The sequence below is a fragment of the Xyrauchen texanus genome, chromosome 25 (assembly GCF_025860055.1).
Source record: "Xyrauchen texanus isolate HMW12.3.18 chromosome 25, RBS_HiC_50CHRs, whole genome shotgun sequence".
NCBI lineage: Eukaryota > Metazoa > Chordata > Actinopteri > Cypriniformes > Catostomidae > Xyrauchen > Xyrauchen texanus.
Window position 1 is genome coordinate 4,363,789 of NC_068300.1, and position 22,482 is coordinate 4,386,270.

The 22,482-nt window shown below is 38.9% G+C and overlaps 2 protein-coding genes across 4 annotated transcripts in view; both read right to left on the reverse strand.

Moving 5' to 3' along the window:
- Positions 1-1,784: 1,784 nt before the first annotated feature.
- Positions 1,785-8,519, reverse strand: LOC127618592 (uncharacterized). Of its 3 annotated transcripts, XM_052091149.1 has the most exons (10): positions 8,477-8,512; positions 7,308-7,353; positions 6,745-6,906; positions 5,853-6,648; positions 3,161-3,340; positions 2,866-2,924; positions 2,717-2,779; positions 2,582-2,644; positions 2,340-2,489; positions 1,785-2,230 (listed from the first exon to the last, which is right to left on the reverse strand). In XM_052091149.1, exons 3-10 carry the CDS (start codon positions 6,904-6,906, stop codon positions 2,216-2,218), a joined length of 1,488 nt encoding a protein of 495 aa, XP_051947109.1. In that variant the 5' UTR covers positions 7,308-7,353; positions 8,477-8,512; the 3' UTR covers positions 1,785-2,215. The 3 variants fall into 3 exon arrangements, with proteins under 3 accessions (XP_051947109.1, XP_051947110.1, XP_051947111.1); XM_052091150.1 differs by lacking the exon at positions 7,308-7,353 and having other exon boundaries at positions 8,477-8,519; XM_052091151.1 differs by lacking the exon at positions 8,477-8,512 and having other exon boundaries at positions 7,308-7,373.
- Positions 8,520-16,497: 7,978 nt separating this feature from the next.
- The window catches only part of LOC127618940 (zinc finger protein 721-like), a 29,911-nt gene continuing 23,926 nt past the window's right edge, over positions 16,498-22,482 (reverse strand). The window contains exon 10 of the mRNA XM_052091643.1: positions 16,498-21,242. Coding sequence (XP_051947603.1) covers positions 19,819-21,242 — 1,424 coding nt within the window. The 3' untranslated portion in view covers positions 16,498-19,818. The remainder of the gene's footprint in view (positions 21,243-22,482) is intronic.

The window sequence follows — 22,482 nt, forward strand, 5'->3', positions numbered from 1 at the left end:
ACTTGCTCTATACCCAAGTAACATTGCCATTATATTCATGATGTTTGCCAGAGGGGAACTGGCCCCCAGAGTGAGTCTGGTTTTTCCTCCATTAACCAACATCTTATGAAGTTTTGTGTACCTTGCCACAGCCGCCTTCGACATGCTCACTGGGGTTATAAATACAATTAATTATTATTTAATTATTTATTTTTAAACACAATTCACAATCGTATTTTATCAAACTACACAATGATGACTCATAGACATAACATACATTAAGGTTTCATTTTCTGTTAATGCATGATTTTCTGTAAAGCTGCTTTGAAACGATGTGTGTTGTGAAAGGCGCAAAACAAAAAAAAAATGACTTGACTTGAGGTAGGTGGCACTTGTCAAACTGACGTCCACGTGAATGGCCATACCCTGGGTTTCCCAGCAGAACATTGCCCAGAGCGTCACATTCACTCCACTGGCTTGTCATCTTTCCAAAGTGCATCCTGTTGCATCACTCCCCCAGGTAAACGGCACAAACGTACAAGGCCGTCCACATGATGGAAAAGAAAAAGGGACTCATCGGAGCAGGCAAGCTTCTTCCACTGTTTCAAGGTCAATTTCCGAAACTTGTGTGCCCATTGTAGGTGCTATCTATGGTGGACAGGGCTCATCGTGGGCATTCTGACCGGTCTGCGGCTACGCAGCCCCTCACGCAGCAAGGTGCGATGCACTGTGTGTTGTGACACAATCCTCCTGTAACCATCATAAATATTTTCTGTGACTTTCGCCAAAGTAGACCTGGGGTGTATTCCAGAAAGCAAGTTATGTGACTTACCCGGGTAAGTTTAGGAGTAAGTAAGCGGATAACCTCTGCTTACAGGTCCAAAAACGGAGGTAACTTTCGGGTTATGTAAGTAACCATAGCAACTGACTCTCTGATCATAACCTGCTCCGGAGCAGGTTATGTTGCAGGGTTAGTTTGTTTCAGAGAGGTTTCCGAGCATGGCGTGCCCTTTTGATGAGGATCCTGTGGACGTAGCGGCACAGATTTTACAGGGTTTTATTCGCCGTGAGAGGGTGATAAGACCACGTATCGATGTCTTTTCTTATCATAACGAATATTTGCAGGAGCGCTATCGTTTTTCTAGGGAGTCGTTAATTTATTTAACAAACTAAACCTACTAAAACCACACATCTCAAAAGTAACAAACCGCGGGTCAGCGCTTAGCGCCGAACATAATCTTTGTATTGCTCTGCGCTTTTTTGCTACTGGGAGTTTTCTCTACAATGTGGGCGATGCGGAGCATGTGGGAAAGGCAACAGTGTGTAGAGCCGTTCGTACAGTATGCATGGCACTGAAACTATTAAAGAAGAATTCCACAGTGTGGCAGGTTTGCTCTCAGAAATTCTGTCATCTACTTCAATTAAATTAAATTTCTTAATAGGTTTATTTTGACTGCACACACACGTAAAGGCTACACAGACTTCTTAAACTTGTAATTAATCTTAATTTCAGGGTTCCCAAACGTGATTGGGTGCATTGATGGCACCCACATTCCTATTAAAGCTCCATCTATCAATGAGGGAGACCATGTAAATAGGAAGTCTGTGCATAGCATCAATGTGCAGGTAATAGCTATATTTTGGCTCCTTAATATTGGTGTTACAAATAATAAACTTATTGTTCTCCACAGGTAATATGTGATGCAACCCACCTCATCACTAATGTTGGGTCTGTACATGATGCCAGAATATTTAGAGAGTCATCTCCGTGCAACAAATTTCAACAGAGTACGTTTTGTTAGACAAATGCTTGTAGTCTTTATTACATTTACAAAACACCTCAAACATTACAGGACACTTCTATGGTTACTTGCTGGGGGACAGAGGATACCCTTGCCTCCCCTATATGATGACACCCTACCCTGATCCTGAGCCCGGACCACAGACACGCTTCAACCTGTCTCACAGCAGAACACGGGCCAAGGTGGAGATGACAATAGGCATTCAGAAGGCGAGGTTTCAGTGTCTGCGTGGGCTCAGTGTCACTCCAAATAGGGCATGTGACATCACAGTTGCTTGTGTGGTACTTCACAACATTGCCACAATAAGAGGAGAGAGGCATCCCCCCTGTCCTGATGAAGATGACCTAGAACAACACCCATTGAGTCTAGCAGACCACAGAGATGGCAGAATGCTTAGAGACATGATTTGTCAAAATCACTTTATTTAATCTGTTCTATTTCTTCATATCCTGAAATAAAAGAGACATGACAGATTTGTATTTATTGCTTTATACACGCACACACACACAAAAAAAAAATTAAAATAACAGATTCATGTTCACATATGATTCTTCTCACCTTAAGGCGATGCTCTAGTTCTATTTCAAGTTTGGCCTTTTTAATGGCCAGCCTTTTCTCCTCTAGCTGAAGCTGTTTAAGGTCCATGTCCATGTCAGTTTTTTTAATTTGCCTTAATAGATGGAGCTTATACACCTCCTTTGCAGACAACTAGGAAGGCAAAGTAAATAAGATGGTTAAAGAAGAAAATCTGCCACATAGTAACATTATGTAAATAAGGACAACCAGGGACAAGTTCTTACACTGGTAAGATTATGTGTAGAGGTAGATGGACCCTCATCTGCATGTACATCTCCAGCTAGATTCTGTCACAGGACAAATGACACATTTTTCACTCCATCTAAAAAGCTATGCATTGTCCAGTATATGCATCATACCTCTGTGGGTCTCCCAGCACTTTCTAATTCAGTCACAGCAGATGTGGTCTCTTCATCACCATTCTAGAGTGGAAATATGCAAGGTTACTTTGTCTGGCAGACAAAGTGAAAGATCTAAAAGCAACTGGTTCTTAAAATGCACCACTAACAATTGTGACAGACTGTGTGGTTTCAGGAGGATCCAATAATACAATGCGTCCATCAGCAACTGCAAGGAAAAAAAAGATACTCAATGTGTAAATTACTAAAGTATGACAGGCACTAGGCATTAGGAACATGCAAGAATAAAAAAACAGATTACTGTATACAGCATATGCTGTAAAATAGAATATGTATGCATAATGCACATAATGCATTTAGCCTTCTTCCTAATGACAAGAGTTAATGATCGTTTTGTTCAAACGTATGACTAAATAATCATAATTACTAATATGGTATACCTACATTGTACCAAGTCACTTGAGTTGTTGTGGGAGGTAGCAAAGTCTGACGAAGTACCCTCTGGAATACCATCGACCACAGGGCGACCTTTATTAAGTGAAAGAGCCAACTCCTCAGATGGGGTGAGAGGAGGTGGAGGTGGATCCCCGCCAGTTAGACGGGCCTCAGCCTTCTTTCTATTAGCTATATAGGAAGAATACTGTAAAAGTAACTTAAGACATTGATCTCACAACAGTTAAAATAAAATGCTACCTTTTTGGAGAATGTTTTTGTGTTTCATTTTGACTGGGGAAAGAGTTCTTTTGGCTCCAGAAGGATTACACCTTATAAAACAAGAGGCCTAAATATTTCTTGTCAATATACACTCACCTAAAGGATTATTAGGAACACCATACTAATACTGTGTTTGACCCCCTTTCGCCTTCAGAACTGCCTTAATTCTACGTGGCATAGATTCAACAAGGTGCTGAAAGCATTCTTTAGAAATGTTGGCCCATATTGATAGGATAGTAACTTGCAGTTGATGGAGATTTGTGGGATGCACATTCAGGGCACGAAGCTCCCGTTCCACCACATCCCAATGATGCTCTATTGGGTTGAGATCTGGTGACTGTGGGGGCCATTTTAGTACAGTGAACTCATTGTCATGTTCAAGAAACCAATTTGAAATGATTCGAGCTTTGTGACATGGTGCATTATCCTGCTAGAAGTAGCCTTCAGAGGATGGGTACATGGTGGCCATAAAGGGATGGACATGGTCAGAAACAATGCTCAGGTAGGCCGTGGCATTTAAACGATGCCCAATTGGCACTAAGGGGCCTAAAGTGTGCCAAGAAAACATCCCCCACACCATTACACCACCATCAGCCTGCACAGTGGTAACAAGGCATGATGGATCCATGTTCTCATTCTGTTTACACCAAATTCTGACTCTACCATCTGAATGTCTCAACAGAAATCGAGACTCATCAGACCAGGCAACATTTTTCCAGTCTTCAACTGTCCAATTTTGGTGAGCTCTTGCAAATTGTAGCCTCTTTTTCCTATTTGTAGTGGAGATGAGTGGTACCCGGTGTGGTCCGCCTCAAGGTTGTGCGTGTTGTGGCTTCACAAATGCTTTGCTGCATACCTCGGTTGTAACAAGTGGTTATTTCAGGCAAAGTTGCTCTTCTATCAGCTTGAATCAGTCGGCCTATTCTCCTCTGACCTCTACCATCAACAAGGCATTTTCGCCCACAGGACTGCCGCATACTGGATGTTTTTCCCTTTTCACACCATTCTTTGTAAACCCTAGAAATGGTTGTGCGTGAAAATCCCAGTAACTGAGCAGATTGTGAAATACTCAGACCGGCCCGTCTGGCACCAACAACCATGCCATGCTCAGAATTGCTTAAATCACCTTTCTTTCCCACTCTTACATTCAGTTTGGAGTTCAGGAGATTGTCTTGACCAGGACCACACCCCTAAATGCATTGAAGCAACTGCCATGTGATTGGTTGATTAGATAATTGCATTAATGAGAAATTGAACAGGTGTTCCTAATAATCCTTTAGGTGAGTGTACATTGCACTGTATTCTTAAGAAACTGATGTAGAGAAAAGCAAATGCTTGTCGAGTCATGCCACATGCTCAAAAAGACAATTGTTCAACTTTGCAAATTAACAAAAGAAAGGCAAGCATATTTAAAATGTAATAAAAAAATAAAAAAAGGTATGCATTTACTCTGTCAGTTATTTTTTGCCAAGCCAATTGTCTTTCCCTCCCATATGCGGCTGTATTGCTTTTTTTCATTATAATGGGCTTGAACTCCTCATAAGCCAACATTAAAACTTCTAACTCGGCTTCGGAGAAGTACGTGGCACGTAACTTTTCACCCATAGTTTCCATGGTGACTCCTGAATTCGGCGTTCCATTGAAAATGCCTTTATATGTTCGCCGTGCGCGCGCATTAACTCAAGGTTATTAGCAGTAGGTTGATTAAACTAACTCGACACAGGTGTTTTGGAACCGACATACCCCAAGTAAGCAGGTTTTGGGTTAATCAACCCACAGTTCAGGGTTAATCTGATGGTAAATGAACCCAGCTTTCTGGAATACACCCCTGCTGTCAGATCAGACCAGATGGGATAGCCTTCCTTGCCCTCGTGCATTGATGAGCCTTGGAAGCCCTTTCACCTTGAAATGTGGCTTTGTTGGGAAATTATTTATGTTATTTGCTTCCATTGTGAGGCTCATCATTGTACATATCTGTTAACATCTCAGTAAATGTAGTTTAGTGTTTCATGACTCTTTAAATACAGGTTATGCTCTTTACTATGGTGGGACGACACTTTATGTCCATTTTAAAAACTGTGTCTCGAAACAAAACCAGTTGAGAACCACTGGGCTTGAAATCCAACCCACACAGGACAATGAAATGGAATAATAAAGTGTACTTTATTCATTATTTGCAGCATTCATTTTGTTGAATGTAAAGTGCACATCATAACTGTTTCTTTTCATTTTTCCCTTCTGCTACACTGTAGATCCAAAAACGTGTAGCATCACTAGTAAAACGTTTAGTACATGCACCTTTTTAAAAGACAACTGAGCACTTAAATGAAAATAAAAACAGCAAGGAACTGTTTTGAGAGATAAAACGACTTGTAAAATGACAGCTGATTGACATGAAAAATCGTTAAAGGACGAAACATACCTGAAGAAATATCATCTTCATCATCTCTCTGTTGTTCCTCTACTGTGTTCTCTTCAATCTCCACTGGTGTCTGCAGCATCTGCTGTTCTCCAGTATTACTGACAGAAGTCAGAGGCTCTGTGGAGGTTTGAACATCATCATCATCATCATCATCACTCTGTTGTTCCTCTACTTTGATTTCTCCTCTCATCTTCATCAGGTTCCTGCAGTCCAGCAGCTTCACTGAACACATCTTCATCTTCACTGGTGTCTGCAGCATCTGCTGTTCTCTAGTGTTACAGACGGAAGTATGAGACTCTGTGAAGGTTTGATCATCATATTTATAATTTTCATTACTCTGTTGTTCATCTTCTTTTATCTCCTCCTGATTCACTTCGATCTTCACTGGTATCTGCAGCATCTGCTGTTCTCCAGCATTACAGACAGAAGTCTGAGACTCTGTGGCGATTTGATCATCATCATCTTTATCTCCCTGTTGTTCCTCTGCTGTGTTTTCTTCTTTTATCTCCTCCTGCTTCACTTCAATCTTCACTGGTATCTGCAGCATCTGCTGTTCTCCAGCATTACAGACAGAAGTCAGAGACTCTGTGGAGGTTTGATCACCCTGATTACCGTCAGTAGAACAGAGTAAAGTGAGCTGTGAGTCCTGTGTGTCTCTGGATCTCTGTTCAGAGAGTTTGTCCAGCAGTCGCTGTGGTGTGGACTGATCTCTGCCGCTCCACACTGAATCCTGACATTCTGTGGAGGTCCCATCAGTCACACACACTGAAGATTGACAGGAACCCTTTTCCAGCTCCTAACAAACACAACAAAATCACATCTGTACCGTTCATCATATCACATCATTTAAAAGCTTACAATCTCAACTTTAAGGATGAAATGAATGTTTAACCTGTAACCTGTCGTCTCTCTCCATCAGTTTTGTCTTCAGTGAAGTCACCTCTTTCTTCAGCTGAGAGATTTCTGTGATGAATTCATCAATATCCAGCATGGACAGATCAGTTCCTACTGATTTACAGCAGATCACATCCACCTGCTCTCTCATGATGAACATCTGAACACAAAAAAATCATCATTACAATGAACTGACATTCATCAAACTCAAAAACATTATTATAGGATTATAAACAGCTCTGTTATATAACTTTGTTTCTGATATGGTGTAAATATAATATTATACAATATAAATGTGTGCTTGGTTTCATTTTCCTGAATGGAAATTTCTGGAATATTATCAGATATTATAACAGACTTTATCATATAATCACCTTTATTCTCATATTTAAGCTTGTTTCTCCTGAAACTGAATATTTTAAAGTGTCTGTCACAAAAAAACTGTGATATACAGCGATAATAAGATTAATTTACGATCATTAAAAATTAACATGCACAAAAAAATACACATCAAAACAAATAAAAATCCCACAAATCAAGTTAAACACATTGAATACCTACCTAACTTAGTTCTTTCATCTTCTTGGTTTTAACAGGGCTTTTCCTACTGGACAGGAGAGTGGATGCATTTGGGAAAACTCATTTTGGGTTATTGTTCAGTTCTGGTGACTTTGGGAGCTGTTGTTTTCTACATTATTTTCTAGTACTCTTGTGTTGCACTAATTTAAATATAGATTGTTTCAAAAGTTCAATTCAAAATTTTAATTGATTTAGAGGTAATTTAATCATTGTATTTGTAATAAAACCAAAGTAATCACAAGATTAACCATGAATAATCTATATTAAACATGGTTTTGGTCCCTTAAATACTAAAACAAACATGTCCCACCTCAGTCATTTTTACTACAATATTACTATAGTAAAACCATGTTTCAGACCAAAAACATGATTTTTATATTGTATGTGTTTTTTTAATTATTATTATAGATTTATCATGGTTAATCATGTGGTTATTATGGTATCACTTTGAGTAGCACTGTTAAAATATGTATACTGTAGTAAATCATGGTAAATTTAATGTGAGGGAACACAAAACAATGTCTGGCAAGAGAGAAGGTAAAAAAATGTAATGCAAAAATTGTTACTAAATCAGTGGACCTGACTGAAGATACTAAAACAATATAAGAGAGAGAATTTCATGAACCCTTTAACATAATTAAAAATATATATTTTAAAAGTATGCCATTTTTAATTTTTCTTCAAATTCCAATGTATTCAATTATAGAGTGGCATCAACCAAACAACCATTTTTGATATATAATGAAAAAAGCTTATTTTGGAAATTGTTACAATGCACAGTTAAACTACAGTTATTGTAGAAAACCCATAATAATCACAACATTATGTTTATTAAATCACAGTATTCGGTTTCCTGTAGTACTATAGTTTCACTACGAATATAATGGTTAAAATACGGTTACTGTAGTAAAATCATGGTACATTTTAGCGAGGGAAAGTAAAACTATTTCAGAAAACAAATTCCCCCTGAAGGAGCTCCGAAGTTTGAAATATTTAAATATTATCCTGAAACTGAATATTTAAAGAGTCCGTCAAAAACGTCGACTTCTAATACGATCATTAAAACATCAAATAGAGAAAAACAACATGTTCAGAACACAACCTCACAAACACAAACTCACAAATAAAGTTAAACACATTCAAACACTTACAGACAAATTATTCTCTTCTTCTTGTGTTTAATGGCGCTTTTCCGTCTCCTACTGGACTGGAGTGTTACTGGCTGCAGCTTGCAGAACGAGGCGGGGCTACATATGGGCGGGGCTACACGTGTCGCTCCGCCCATAACTTACTCTCATTGGCTTGGTCATCTTTTATAGGTATGACAGAAAATGCGTTTTAATAGTTAATCCGGATCATTTTGATTATAGTACTTGTGACTTGTAAGTTAAATTAAATTGTTGTACCTCACAGTTCTTTGCAAACAGATGTAGTAGGACTGAGCATGCAGCATGTTGTTGTTGAAAACATGAGTGGAGGGCAAAATGACTAATCCTGCTATGGCGAAGATTCAACTCTAATGTTAATGGGGTCGTTATGTAGATTTTTTAGCTATATCTCATAAGTGATATGATTTTCGTTTGTACCTCACATGTCTTTTCAAACTAATTTAGCAGAACTGATTTGCATGGAAAGATGAACAAATGTGTTGATGTGTCTGCTTTCATTAAAATCTGTCATTCAAAAAGTTGCAGTTTTACAAAACCTTCATTTTAATGCATGGATTAAGAAATCAATTAAATTAACAATAAATAAATAAAATAAAAAAATCACCATATGGTGAAAATGAAAAAAAGTGTATTAATATTGTTGTAATATAAACATTGTGCGTGTTTTTAAACATAAACACACACACAAACACAATTGTTATTGCATTGTAATTAGTTCTGATGCAAATTCGCCTGAAATATGTTATAAAAACAAACAGCACCATCTCTCTCTCTCTAATTCTCACACAAGTTTTAAAGACGTAATGATTCTTAATATAAAAGTGTTTTCAAATATTGTAATATTGGGGGACAGAATACAAATGCACATTGTTTGTTTGTTCGTTCTTTCATTTGTTCATTCATAAGGCATATGCTTGTATGCAATTGGCAATTCTTGAAAAAAATGAGAGCAGTTATGCATGCAATTTTACTCTCCCGGTTTCTGCCATAACAGCTCATCATGATGAGTGAATATTTTGCATAATCAATAATAGATTAATTAATTGACCAAGTTTGATTTATGAGCACCATCCTTATCTGCTCAATCTATTACGCTGCATTTTAAGAATTTAGTCATTTTAATTTATTCCCTCAACAATAGTAAACATGAGGCTGATTAATTGTTAAATTGTTATTCCGTTCCTAAGATAGTTGCGGTGCTTTTGCTCGTATTGACACATATTAATTTTGTTGAAAGGTTGTAACGATTATATCTCCTCCTAACTCCAAAAACATGGACTTTACAGATCTTTATTGTAAAGGGTTTAAACAAAGGGTTTCTATGCTTGTTCAATGAACCATAATCAATATATGAACATGCAGCTGTGGAACAGTCCTTAAGACACTAACAGCTTACAGACAGTAGGCAATTAAGGTCACAGTCATAAAAACTTAGGAAACTCAAGAAAGCTTTCTACTGACTCTAAAAAAAACAAATGAAAGATGCCCAGGATCCCTGCTCATCTGCGTGAACTAGGGTTGTGCCGATGGACGATATCATCGTCCATCGTGATGGCTGACCAACATCACGATGTCGAGCCACCATCGTGATGCCACGCCCCCTTTTGCGAGTCTTGCTAGTGTGACTCACTAATCCTAGTCTCTTCTATAGTGAACCTAAAAACTTTGCAGGGATTGCTCTGTAAATTAAATTGAGAATATAACTAATGCATATATGCTATTTTAAATACTGTAGTATATGCCAGAGACGTGACGTGTTAGTCTGTGAAAATACCGTGTCAGGCAGGCTACACAAATATTGATTGTTAGCTTCGTCTTTTTTTTACATGTCTTACACTGTACATTTAGATTAAAATATTTTATTTATATTATTAGTAGTTGTAGTGTCTCAGAAAATCTTGCTCATTGTCACATAGCTCTTGTATACACTGAAGCGGCAGTTTAAGATAAACCCAGACCAGCGAACGTCAAATAACTTTTGTCTGGTTAATACTTTTAAAGAAAAATTTCCTTGGCCATAAGTCCATAATGTCAAATCAAATGAAAGAAACAAGGTGAATATGAATAACACACATTTATTAAAACATAGAAGAACAACAAATAAAACAAGAAAACGGGAACAACACTCAGACCGAAACTCGGCATTAACATTTCACTTATAATTAGCAGCACAATTAACTTCAGCACAGGCTACAAAATAAATTATGTTATTGAAATATTGTAAAGTGGTCATATGAACTACACAAATGAACGTTTAAAAAATAATATTCAAAATCGAATAGCTCCACAACGGATGGTGAAAAATGCGTAAAGAAGTCTAATATCTTTCACCATAGACCATGTTTAAATTTCGATGTTTCTGGACAGAAATACCAACATATTCACTTTATCTGGTTTTAATAAGCTGCGGATTGGAGTAACTACACTACCCGCTGTGCTGAAGACCCGCTCTGATGGAGTACTGGTAGCACATATGCACAGATATTTCCGTGCTAATCTTGCCATGAACGGAAACCTTTTGTCGTTCGTTTTCCACCAAGTCAGCGGGTCCTCTTCCCCATCAATGGCCATTTCCTGCAGGTGGTCATTTCTGCCTCGACCTTTTGCTCATCAGTGAGCGTGGCTGTGGCTGCTCTCTTCGCAAGAAGGCTGCCCAAAGACGACTTTTTTTTCTTAGGCTCAATATATTAAAAAGCCCGGATGAGTAGGCTACTAATTAGTTGGGCTAGTAAAATAACGAAATTATAGTTTTTCAGTAGAAAAAAATATCTATATAAAGAGATATATTAAAATAAAAAGTGCTTAAAAGTGCACAACTCTTCTTAAGTGGAAGAAATATTTTTCCCCTTACGTGCAACCTATTGGAAAGCTGGATGAGTCAGTTGGGATAGTAAAATAACGAAATTATAGTTTTTAAGTGGAAAATAGTATTTATGTAAAGAGATATATTAAAATAAAAAGTGCACAACTCTTCTTAAGTGAAAGCTAAAAAAAATGCTTCACATGTCGTGCAACCTACTGATAAAGCGCCGACGAGTCATTAGTTGGGTTAGTAAAATAACGAAATTATAATTTGTCATATAATTTTTGAAAATTATATGAAATTATATAACCCCGCCCCACCCCACCGACGATATCATCGTCCATCGCGATGTTTTACTGTCAACATCGTCAACTGCCAATTTAGGGGACATCGCCCAACCCTAGCGTGAACATGCCTTATGCATGCTGCATGGAGGCACAAGGACTGCAGATGTGGCCAGGGCAATAAATTGCTAATGTCTGTGCTGTGAGACGCTTAAGACAAAGCTACAGGGATACAGGGAGGCAGACCACGTGTAATAACACCTGCACATACATTCGAATATCACACCTGTGGCACAGGTACAGGATGGCAACAACAACTGCCTGAGTTACACCAGGAACACACAATCCCTCCATCATTGCTCAGACTGTCCGCAATAGTCTGAGAGAGGCTGGACTGAGGGCTTGTAAGTCTGTTGTTAGCGAAGAAGAGAAAGTGACAGGCCTCCCTGGAAACATTGATCTCCCCATGAGTGGATTTCTCCTGACGTCCAGGAAACCATGGGTGAATGTTGGACCAGCCAGGGTCTGCCGAGTATGATATCTGCCTTCAAGAATGAGAAAAGGGATGCTCTCGAAGTGACAGGCACCCACCTGCAGTGTAACAGGTTCGGTTTGGTGGGTAAAGAGACCTTTGCCTAGTGGTATTCCCGCTACTGAGTGGATTGGGAGCAATGAGGAACAAGTGACTGGGCGGAGGAGGAGCTTCCGGCAGAGCTTCCTGGAGATGAAGTTCCCCACTGAGCCGGAGTCGATGAGTGCATCTACCAAGTGGGAAATGGCTTTAGAAAAAATCTTTAACAAGGTACTCAATGGAGAATGGATTACGGGAATGCATTTAGTTGAACTCACTCCCAACTGCGGTGGACGAACGGGACAGTCAGAGAGCAGATGGGTAGCAGACCTGCAATAAAGGCATAAGGAATTGGTCAAGTGCCTTCTTCGCTCGGCGGGACCCAGGTGGCTGCATTGGTTCATCCATAGTAGCCTCAGAGCAGGAAGCAGAGGAAGGAGGAGGATTTACTGGAGAATGTGGCACCATATCACTGTGATAGGACTGCAACCGATTGGCAACACAAACTGAAAGTTGAATGAAGCACTCCAGCCCAATAGCATCATCATAACCAGCAAGTTGTAATTTCAGAAAGAAGCTGAGCCCCTGGTGGTAAGTAGTTAGTAGAGCAATCTCATTCCATCCACTTGCAGCTGCAAGGGTGCAGAAGTTTATGGCATAATGAGAGATGGACTGTTTACCCTGCCGGAGGTGATGGAGCTGTTCACCCATGTGGGAATCCCCTGCAGGACAATCAAAAACCTCTCTGAAGTGGGAAACGAAAGCTTCAAAGGAATGTGTTATGGGTCATTCTTGCTCCCATATGGTTGTGGCTCATTGGAGGGCTCATCCGCCCAGAAGGCAAATTATATACACAACTTTGGCTCGCTCTGTGGTGAACTGAAAAAAACCGTTGCACTCCTCCACCAATCCAAAATAGTTCGCTAGTGAGGCCAATGGGCCGGAGGCGTAGCCAAAGACAGCCGAAGAAGCCCCAGAGAGGATGTGAAAGTCCCGGTAGTGATGCTGGCTGTTTGCGGGGCCGTGAGGTCTCACTGGGAATGGTTGATTAATGGTTGGTATTTTGGTCCTTGGATGAAGTTGAGGGGAGAGAAATGCAAAGTTGTAGTATTAGCTCCTCAAGGGTGTCCATGATGCTTCGTAGATCCGATCCCGCTGGGTCAATGTCACAGTCAAGTCTTCTGTCAGGCAACGAACACACGGATGGATAATTGGAACCCAGAAGCGAGAATATTTATGGAAGGTAAGCAAACAGTAGATCAACAATAAAAGGAACAACAGAAGCAAACAGATTAAACAATGATCAAGTAGAGAATCGAATACTCACTGAAGATGAAGGAAAAGATGCTAGGCAGCAGCACGGTCATTAGTAGTCCTTGTTGAGACTTGACGAAGAATGACTGTGAGAGGTGATTATTTGTAGTGTCCAGTGTTATATATATTTAACATGTGTAATTCATTAATTTACATGTAATATTTAGGCATCACCTCCTTTTAAAAAAAATATTAAATGAGATAGTACATCGTACCTCATATTTTTACAAATTTTGTTTAAAAATCAAGAATCTGATGGAAACTATTTTTAAGCAAATCCCATTTATGTTCACATTCCATACTTTTATTATTAATTTAAAATGTTACTTTCTCCATTTGGTATACAAACCCATATGAAGAATGCTACAAAACAAAAACCAAATTTGTATATAACTGTCTACATTAATGGTGCTATTAGTGAACATTAGCAACTATGAATCTGGGTGGACATCCATGACATACCATAGCTATGCAGTTTTTCAACATCAAGATCAACCTAGCTCTGTCGCCAAATTACTACAACCCCATAGACATTCTGTGCTTGTGCACTGACAAAATTAACAGTTGGATGTGTAAGAACGGCCTTCAGTTAAAGAGGGACAAGATAAAGGTCATTATATTTGACAACAAAGTCAACATTTTCAAGGTGAATACATATATTGATTCCAGGGGTCTAAAGACAAAAACAAAAGTCAGGAGTCTTGCAGTCAGACCTTAGTATCAACAGTCAAATCAAAGCAAAAACGAAATAAGCCTACTGTCATCTCAAAAAACGTAGTGAGAATTAGATTATTACCAGTAGGATCGAGTACTGCAATGGACTTCTCACTGGCCTTCCCCAAAAACCATTAGACAATTGCAGCTCATTCAGAATGCTGCTGCCAGGATTCTGACCCAGACCAAAAAAATCTCCATTACTCCAGTCCTCAGGTCTTTACACTGGCTTCCAGTTACATTAAGGATAGATTTGAAAGTACTATTACTAGTGAATAAATCGCTCAATGGTCTAGGACCTAAAAATGCTTTTGAATATAAACCTTACAGACCTCTCAGATCATTAGGATCAACATTGTGAGACAGCGTTTAGCTATTATGCTACCCACAGATGGAACCAGATTCCAGAAGGGGTCACATGTGATCCAACATTAGCCATATTCAAAACCAGACTGAAATCACATCTGTTTAGCTGTGAATATACTACAAACTGTTCAGCATTTACTGATTGCACTGCATAATTTTATTTCTGTATTCTTTTCCTTTATTTTGAATTTTCTATAAAATTTATTTTAATACTTTTTTACTTTTGTTTCTTGTTCTTAATTGGTTTTAAATTTTATTTTGATCTATCTTGTATTTTCTTTATGTAAAGCACTTTTAATTACCATTGTGTATGAAATGTGTTATATAAATAAACTTGCCTTGCCAAGGTAATTAATGGCACCTAACCAAAACTGGAGAGGACAGCAATTGACAGCTCTGTCTCTGGTCAGTTATGCCACAAAAACAATCAAAAGAGATTGGTTAAGTAAAAGTACTTACCTTTTAGATGTAGTTCTCAGCTAAATGTATGCATCTGTGGTTATTTGTTAGCTTTAATCAACTAAAATATCTGCTAGCATTATGTAAACAGTTAAAAATAAAAATGAAATAACCAGGAGTATTATTCTGAAAGAATGACCGAGACTTGAATCAGGATTAACTCCATGCTTTAATAGTTCTCCTTTACTGACATTCACTTTTAACCCATCAACCAACTGCCCCCTAGAGCATACATTTCAGAAATGCGTCACATGTATGAAACATCAATAACAGATCTATATTCAAACATCTTGAATATTACATCCTCCTTCTTAAAGACTTGGCATACTATGGCAATGAACATAATATTACAACAGACCAAACTAATATTCCTCAAGGTTTTAAGGCATAACAGAACAATGTAACATCAGTATGCCCAACTCAGAATAAACAAACAAAACAAAACAAATACCCATGCTGCATCAATGGGTAAAATAGTGACATTCAAATTTTTTTTTTTTTTTAGGGCAGCCATCTGCCTACACCCTTTATAATTATAGATCAAGAACGACTGTGGGTTACACTTTGCGTCCTAATCTTGTAACGTGGCATGTGGTAGCAGAAACAGCATTATTTATGTCTATGTACTTTGTGGATCCTGTTGCTCTGCAGACTGATGGTTTAAAGGCAAGCTAGTCACTACAGAATGTGATTTGTCCTGCAGGAGATGATGACGATTCCTGCAGAAGACTTGACCAGCTGAAGTGCGCACATGGTAAGATCTAAAATTGTCAGCAGGCTTGATGACTACAGCAGGCTTCCAGCTACCATACTCCTGAATACTTACATGGTCTCCAACCTGTAGTGGTGTAAGTGGTTTTGCTGACCTGTTGTAATACTTTCCTTGATACTGTTGCCTTTGTTCGCAATTGGCATAAACATATTTTCTGCTGACAGTTTTGGACTGTAGCTGTTTGCTGATTGTAGGTAAGATGGAGCGTAGTCTTCTGCTCATCAACTGTTGGGCAGGAGATCTGAAACAATCTATTGGGATGTTACAGTACTCCAGAAGAGTGATGTAAGGGTCTTTCTTGTCTGCTTTTGCTTTGTCCATTAGACTTTTGGAAATCTGTACTGCCTTCTTACTCAACCCATTGCTATGTGGGTAATGTGGGCTACTTGTGACATGTACAAAATCCCAAACACAAGCAAAACTCTCAAACTCTTTCAAACTTAATTGAGGCCCATTATCTGAAATAACCTTTTCAGGGATTCCATGTGTTGCGAATACGTTTTTCAGTTTAAGAATCAATGCAGCAGCAGTAGTGTTTTTAAGCTTCTCTAGATCCATGTATCTGCTGTAGTAGTCGACAACTACAATGTAGTCCTCATTATTCCAGGTGTTTTGTTTTCTCGATTCCCATGTGGCCTGAATGAATGCTTTAAGTATCTCTTCTCTCAGTTGTGTGGGAATTACAATTTTTCTACCTTGAAAATCATACCTCCATCTCTGATAGCTCGTCCCTAAGATTAAAATATTTTAAGATGACTGTAAGGCATCTCTTTCTCTCTACAGACCATCATTCTTTGATCACTCTCTTTAATGTGGACATCCGAGTATCTCTTTTTGTTTCTTGTTTACTGCTGATCTTTGCATCGCTGACTGGGAGAGCACTGAGTACGGTGTGGACTTGCACATCCATCCCTTCGCTGAGGCTGAGGTCAAAGCAAGGCACCAATTTTCTTTACAGTGTTTCAGCTACTGGAATGTTTTTCCCAGGAACATGTACAATGGTGAAACAGTAATATTGCAATTCCAAGATCATTCTTTGCAGTTTGGGTGGAGCAATAGCTAGTGGCTTTCTGAGGATTGCTTTCAGAGGTTTATGATTGGATTCTACCTTTATGTGATGTCCATAAGCATATTGGTGAAATCTTTTGCAACCCCAGAGATTGGCAAAAAGCTCTTTCTCTATCTAGGCGTAATTGATTTCGGAGTCTGTTAATGACTTTGAGGCGTATGCCAATGACCAAACCACCATATCGTGCCCATACAATATTTAGAGGCGTCAACTTGCAGTGTGAGGTCTTTGCCTGTGTCCAAATATGCCAACACAGGTCCTGGTTCCCTTATGAGGATGTCTTTTACCTCTTGAATCCTGCATCGTGTTGCTTGTCCCATAAAACTCACTGTCTTGCCGCAGTAGCTGTCTCAGTGGTGCATTCATGTCTGAAAGGCTTGATGCAAATTTTGACAGATAATTAACCATGCCTAAACTTGTCTCAAGTTCAGCACGGTTTTAGGTGGTGTCATATATTTTATGGCTGTAACTTTTTGAGTATCAGGTTTGATTACATCTTTTGTGAGACGGTGGCCAATATAACGCACTTCAGGAATGCAAACTATTCTCAGGATTCACTCACTCTCCTTGCTCTCTCCACCTTTCCAGCATAGCCTTGAGGTTACGGTCATGATCCTCCTCTGTCCTCTCATATATCAAGATATTGTCCATGATGGCCACAACATCATGTAAACTGTCATATATCTCGCCTATTTTCTGCTGAAAGATGTCCTGAGCTGAGATGATGAAATTTGCATGCTCTTGTAAAGTGATACCACTTCCCACATTTTGTGCACTTCTTTCCTTTTGCTGGATATGCATCCCTTGTTTTGTGTTCTTTCATTTAAATTTACATTTATGCATTTGGCAGATGCTTTTATCCAAAGCGATTTACAGTGCACATATTACAGGGACAATCCCCCCGGAGCATCCTGTAGTTAAGTTCCTTGCTCAAGGACACAATGATGGTGGCTGTGGGGACTGACCCAGCACCATCTTTCCCACAGTATCCGCATGTATTGAGGCGTTCGGTATGAACGCTGTCTTTTCTGGAGTTTCTTTGAAAGTTTTGCTGCTTCTATGCATGTTTTCCTATTGCATGCAGTTGTTGCTCACAATCAGTGTCCGTGCAGCCAGTAGCCAAGCTTTTCATCTGGGCTTGCGCAATCTCATGTGATCTGGCAATGTCGATTGCTTTTCCTAATGTTAATTCAGCACCCTGATTGAGTAATTTCTCTCTGACTAATGGGGAAGAAACTGACATGATCTCTCACCATCTCCTCTTGGCGTAACCACTGTCTTTAATGAGTTCAGTGACGTGATGATCAAATGTTTCCGTGGGACATTGCATTTTCTCATTCAACTTGTATCTCACAAAATTGAGTTGTCCTTCAGAACTATGTCAGCTTCAAAGCTATCATAGTAAGTTTTGAGTAACTTAGCTTTGTCTGCGGTGAGAGTCCAGGTATTGTAGATATCACGTCCTTTCTCTCTGACCCACAACAGCAAGAATCTGCATTTCTCCATCTCTTCCACACGTTTAAATGGTCCTGAGAACATCAGTTCAACATACTGCATAAACTTTCTCCATGCATCTGGAAGATTCTGTAATTCCCAATCCATTTGCAATCCAACAGCATCCATCTTCGCGATTCATTCTTTCACCATGTATTATTCTGAAAGAACGTCCGAGACTTGCATCAGGATAAACTCCATGGTTTATTATTTCTCCTTCTACTCAGACATTCACTTTTAACCCGACAACCAACTGCACACTAGAGCATATATTTCAGAACTGCATCACATTTATGTAACATCAATGACAGATCTATATTCAAACATCTTGAATATTACACCAGGATTGCCACTGAACCTTTTTGAAGCTTTCATACAGGGCAGTTCCTAGGCATAGGTGAACTAGGCAATCGTCTAGGGCAGCACCATAGGTCAGGAGGAGGCACAGGCGAAAACAATCAAAATGTATGTTTACACTCACTGAGCACTTTACTGGGAACACTATATTCCTAATAAAGTGCCAATGTGGTCTTCTGCTGTTGTAGCCCATCTGCCTCCATGGACCATGTTCAACATGTTGTGCATTCTGAGATGCTATTCTGCTCAATGCAATCCATATGAAGATTTGTGTTCCAAGTCATAATTCAAGTTAATTGAGTTCACACTATCTGTCTTGTTTGTTTAGGTTATGTATGTTGAATTTGGTTGTTTGTTTGTTTAGGTTATGTATGTTGAATTTGTTGGAAGTGGTTATCGGATTTACTATAGCCTTTCTGTCAGCTCAAACCAGTCTGGTCATTCTCCGTTGACCTCTCTCATCAACAAGGCATTTCCGTCCACAGAACTACTGCTCACTGGGGTATTTTTAGTTTTTGGCACCATTCTGAGTAAACTATAGAAACTGCTGTGCATTACAATCCCAGGAGAACAGCAGTTCCTGAAACACTCAAACCAGCCCGTCTGGTACCAACAATCATGCCACGGTCGAAATCACGAAGATCACATTTTTTCAACATTCTGATGGTTGATGTGAACATTAACTGAAGCTCCTCACTAGTATTTGCAAAATTGGATGCATTGCACTGTTGCCACATGATAGTCATGATAGATTAGATAATCGCATGAATAAGTAGGTGTACATTGCTCAGTGTATATATAATTAAAAAATATTTTAGCCTTATTTTTAAAGCTGCACTACATAACTTTGTGCTCTCTAGTGACATCTGTGATTAAAACTTGTGGATGAACACTTTACATGTATTGTGTTTCGGGGTGTGTTACAAGTTACGTGTTTTGCTGCATGGATGAATCTCATGATTTCAGATTACCTGGACATCAACTCGAGTTGAAAAATTTATAATTTTTATATACTATTGTACAGCCTCAGACAATAATGCAAGGTAATACTACAATAGTACATCTATGCGATGCACAAAATAAAACTGAAAACTAACATAAAATGAGGATTCACATTGTGATCATTTGTAAGGTTTTTCTCCAGTATGGATTCTCTCGTGTGTCTTCAGGTTATGTTTGTGACTGAAACTCTTTTCACAGTGTGAGCACTTGTAAGGTTTTTCTCCAGTATGGATTCTCTCGTGTGTCTTCAGGGTATGTGACTTAGTGAAACTCTTTTTACAGTGTGAACACTTGTAAGGTTTTTCTCCAGTATGGATTCTCTCGTGTGTCTTCATGTTATGTGTGTGACTGAAACTCTTTCCACAGTATGAGCACTTGTAAGGTTTTTCTCCAGTATGGATCCTCTCATGTTTTTTCAGGTCTTGTGACAGAATGAAGCTCTTTCCACAGTGTGAGCACTTGTAAGGTTTTTCTCCAGCATGAATTCTCTCGTGTTTTTTCAGGTCTTGTGACTGAATGAAACTCTTTCCACAGTGTGAGCACTTGTAAGGTTTTTCTCCAGTATGGATCCTCTCATGTTTTTTCAGGTCTTGTGACTGAATGAAACTCTTTCCACAGTGTGAGCACTTGTAAGGTTTTTCTCCAGTATGAATTTTCTTGTGTGTTTTCAGATTGTGTGAGCGAGTGAAACTCTTTCCACAGTGTGAGCACTTGTAAGGTTTTTCTCCAGTATGAATTCTCTCGTGTTTTTTCAGGTCTTGTGACTGAATGAAACTCTTTCCACAGTGTGAGCACTTGTAAGGTTTTTCTCCTGTATGAATTCTCTCATGTGTTTTCAGGCTTCGAGACTCAGTGAAACTCTTTCCACAGTGTGAGCACTTGTAAGGTTTTTCTCCAGCATGAATTCTCTCGTGTTCTTTCAGGTCTTGTGACTGAATGAAACTCTTTCCACAGTGTGAGCACTTGTAAGGTTTTTCTCCAGTATGGATCCTCTCATGTTTTTTCAGGTTTTGTGACTGAGTGAAACTCTGTTCACAGTGTGAGCACTTGTATGGTTTTTCTCCAGCATTAATTCTTTGGTGCTGTTTCAAAAGGCTGGCTGTAATAAAGGTCTTCCCACATTCAAAGCACATATGAACCGCCACACCGGTATTCTCATCTGTGTGAGTTTTCAGATGTTTTCTCAGGCTTGAATTCAAAGCAAATGTTTTACCACACTTGTCACATTCAAATGGTCTCTCTCCAGAGTGACAACAGAGATGACCTTTGAGACAAACTATATTTGAGAACCTGTTCCCACACTGATGGCACGTGTAAGGTTTCTCTCCAATATGAACTTTCATGTGTTTATTAAACCGGCTTTTATTCATGAAACTCTTTCCACCATGTGAGCAGGTGAAAGTATTTTTGGCTGCTCTTCTTTTATCCTTTTCTGGTGATAAATTCTTCTTAGTCTTTGAGCAACTCAAAGGATGTTTCTGACACTGAAGTTTCTCCTCCAGTTCATTCAGTTCTTGACATTGCTCTTTCATTTCCATCAGCTCTACAATAAACACAGTAAAAAATTCAATTAAGAGGGGGAAATGTAAAAAGAAATCAAATTGAACTTTAATTCAATGCCAGAACACAACAAATGTCCAGTATTAATTTGTGATGTTTGCTGTGCAAACAGTATTTATTTATACCGCTTATTCCACCTGATAAATGCATTTTTGCGTCTATAGTTCAGCCTACTGATGTCCATCATTTTAATCCTGTTCAGGTCCAAATAAACAAAACTTTAGGCTATGTGAAAGCCCCTTATGATGCACATCACATACATTCATGTTACATGCATTTTTTGGTCACTTTCTATGATTGAGCATCAATATATCTGAAACCCCATTGTTGGATTATACATCCAGAATAACTGAAACAACATGATTTGAATCTAGGAAAAACCCAACCTTTTTAATCCTGGAATTCCTCAGCATCATAAATTAACGGACCAAGCATCAACTTCCTACTGAAGGCCTGTCTTTGGACAATAAAATGGTCAAGACACTAAACAACATAATTTAAAGCAAAAAGGGTAATTGGTCAGAAGGCCCCTCAGCACACAGATTTAAAGCAAACTTCTTTTTGAAAGGTTTCCAAAAGACCATCCGATTTGCATGACTGAAATACTAACACATTTCATCTTAATCCAAGAACATTCCACACAAAGTCACAGTACTTTACCGATTTAACCTTCTAAAATGTACAGAATGCATTTAAATCCATGATTTATACAATACCTAGGCTTGCTAGGTAATTCTGACAATTGCTTTGAACTGTGGTAAATTGCATACCCGACAAATTAATGATTATAGCCTGATATACCTCTTTAAAATGTGTGTAATGTTTTATCCATATTGTATAATCAATTAATTAACCAGTATGATTTGTAACCAGGGATTTTCATGTTTTGTTACCTACACGTATAATATCCATGAAAGAATGTCATGCTTGGTATGCAACGGTTTGCTTGAGTTACATACACTGAGTGGTGGCATAGTGGGCTAAAGCACATAACTTAATCAGAAGGTTGCTGGTTCGATCCCCACAGCCACCACAATTGTGTCCTTTAGCAAGGCACTTAACTCCAGGTTGCTCTGGGGGGATTGTCCCTGTAATAAGTGCACTGTAAGTCGCTTTGGATAAACATTTACATTTACATTTATGCATTTAGCAGGCGCTTTTATCCAAAGCGACTTACAGTGCACTTATTGTAGGGACAATCCCCCCGGAGCAACCTGGAGTTA

Bases quoted from the DNA above. Each gene is read 5' to 3' on its own strand.
- LOC127618592 (XM_052091150.1), bottom strand. From the start codon at position 6,906: ATGTTCATCATGAGAGAGCAGGTGGATGTGATCTGCTGTAAATCAGTA. The intron at 3,341-5,852 runs GTATGTTTCGTC...CTTCCTATATAG, and splicing joins TGAAGATGATATTTCTTCAG to CTAATAGAAAGAAGGCTGAG. The intron at 2,780-2,865 runs GTTAGTGGTGCA...TTTCCACTCTAG, and splicing joins CCACACAGTCTGTCACAATT to AATGGTGATGAAGAGACCAC.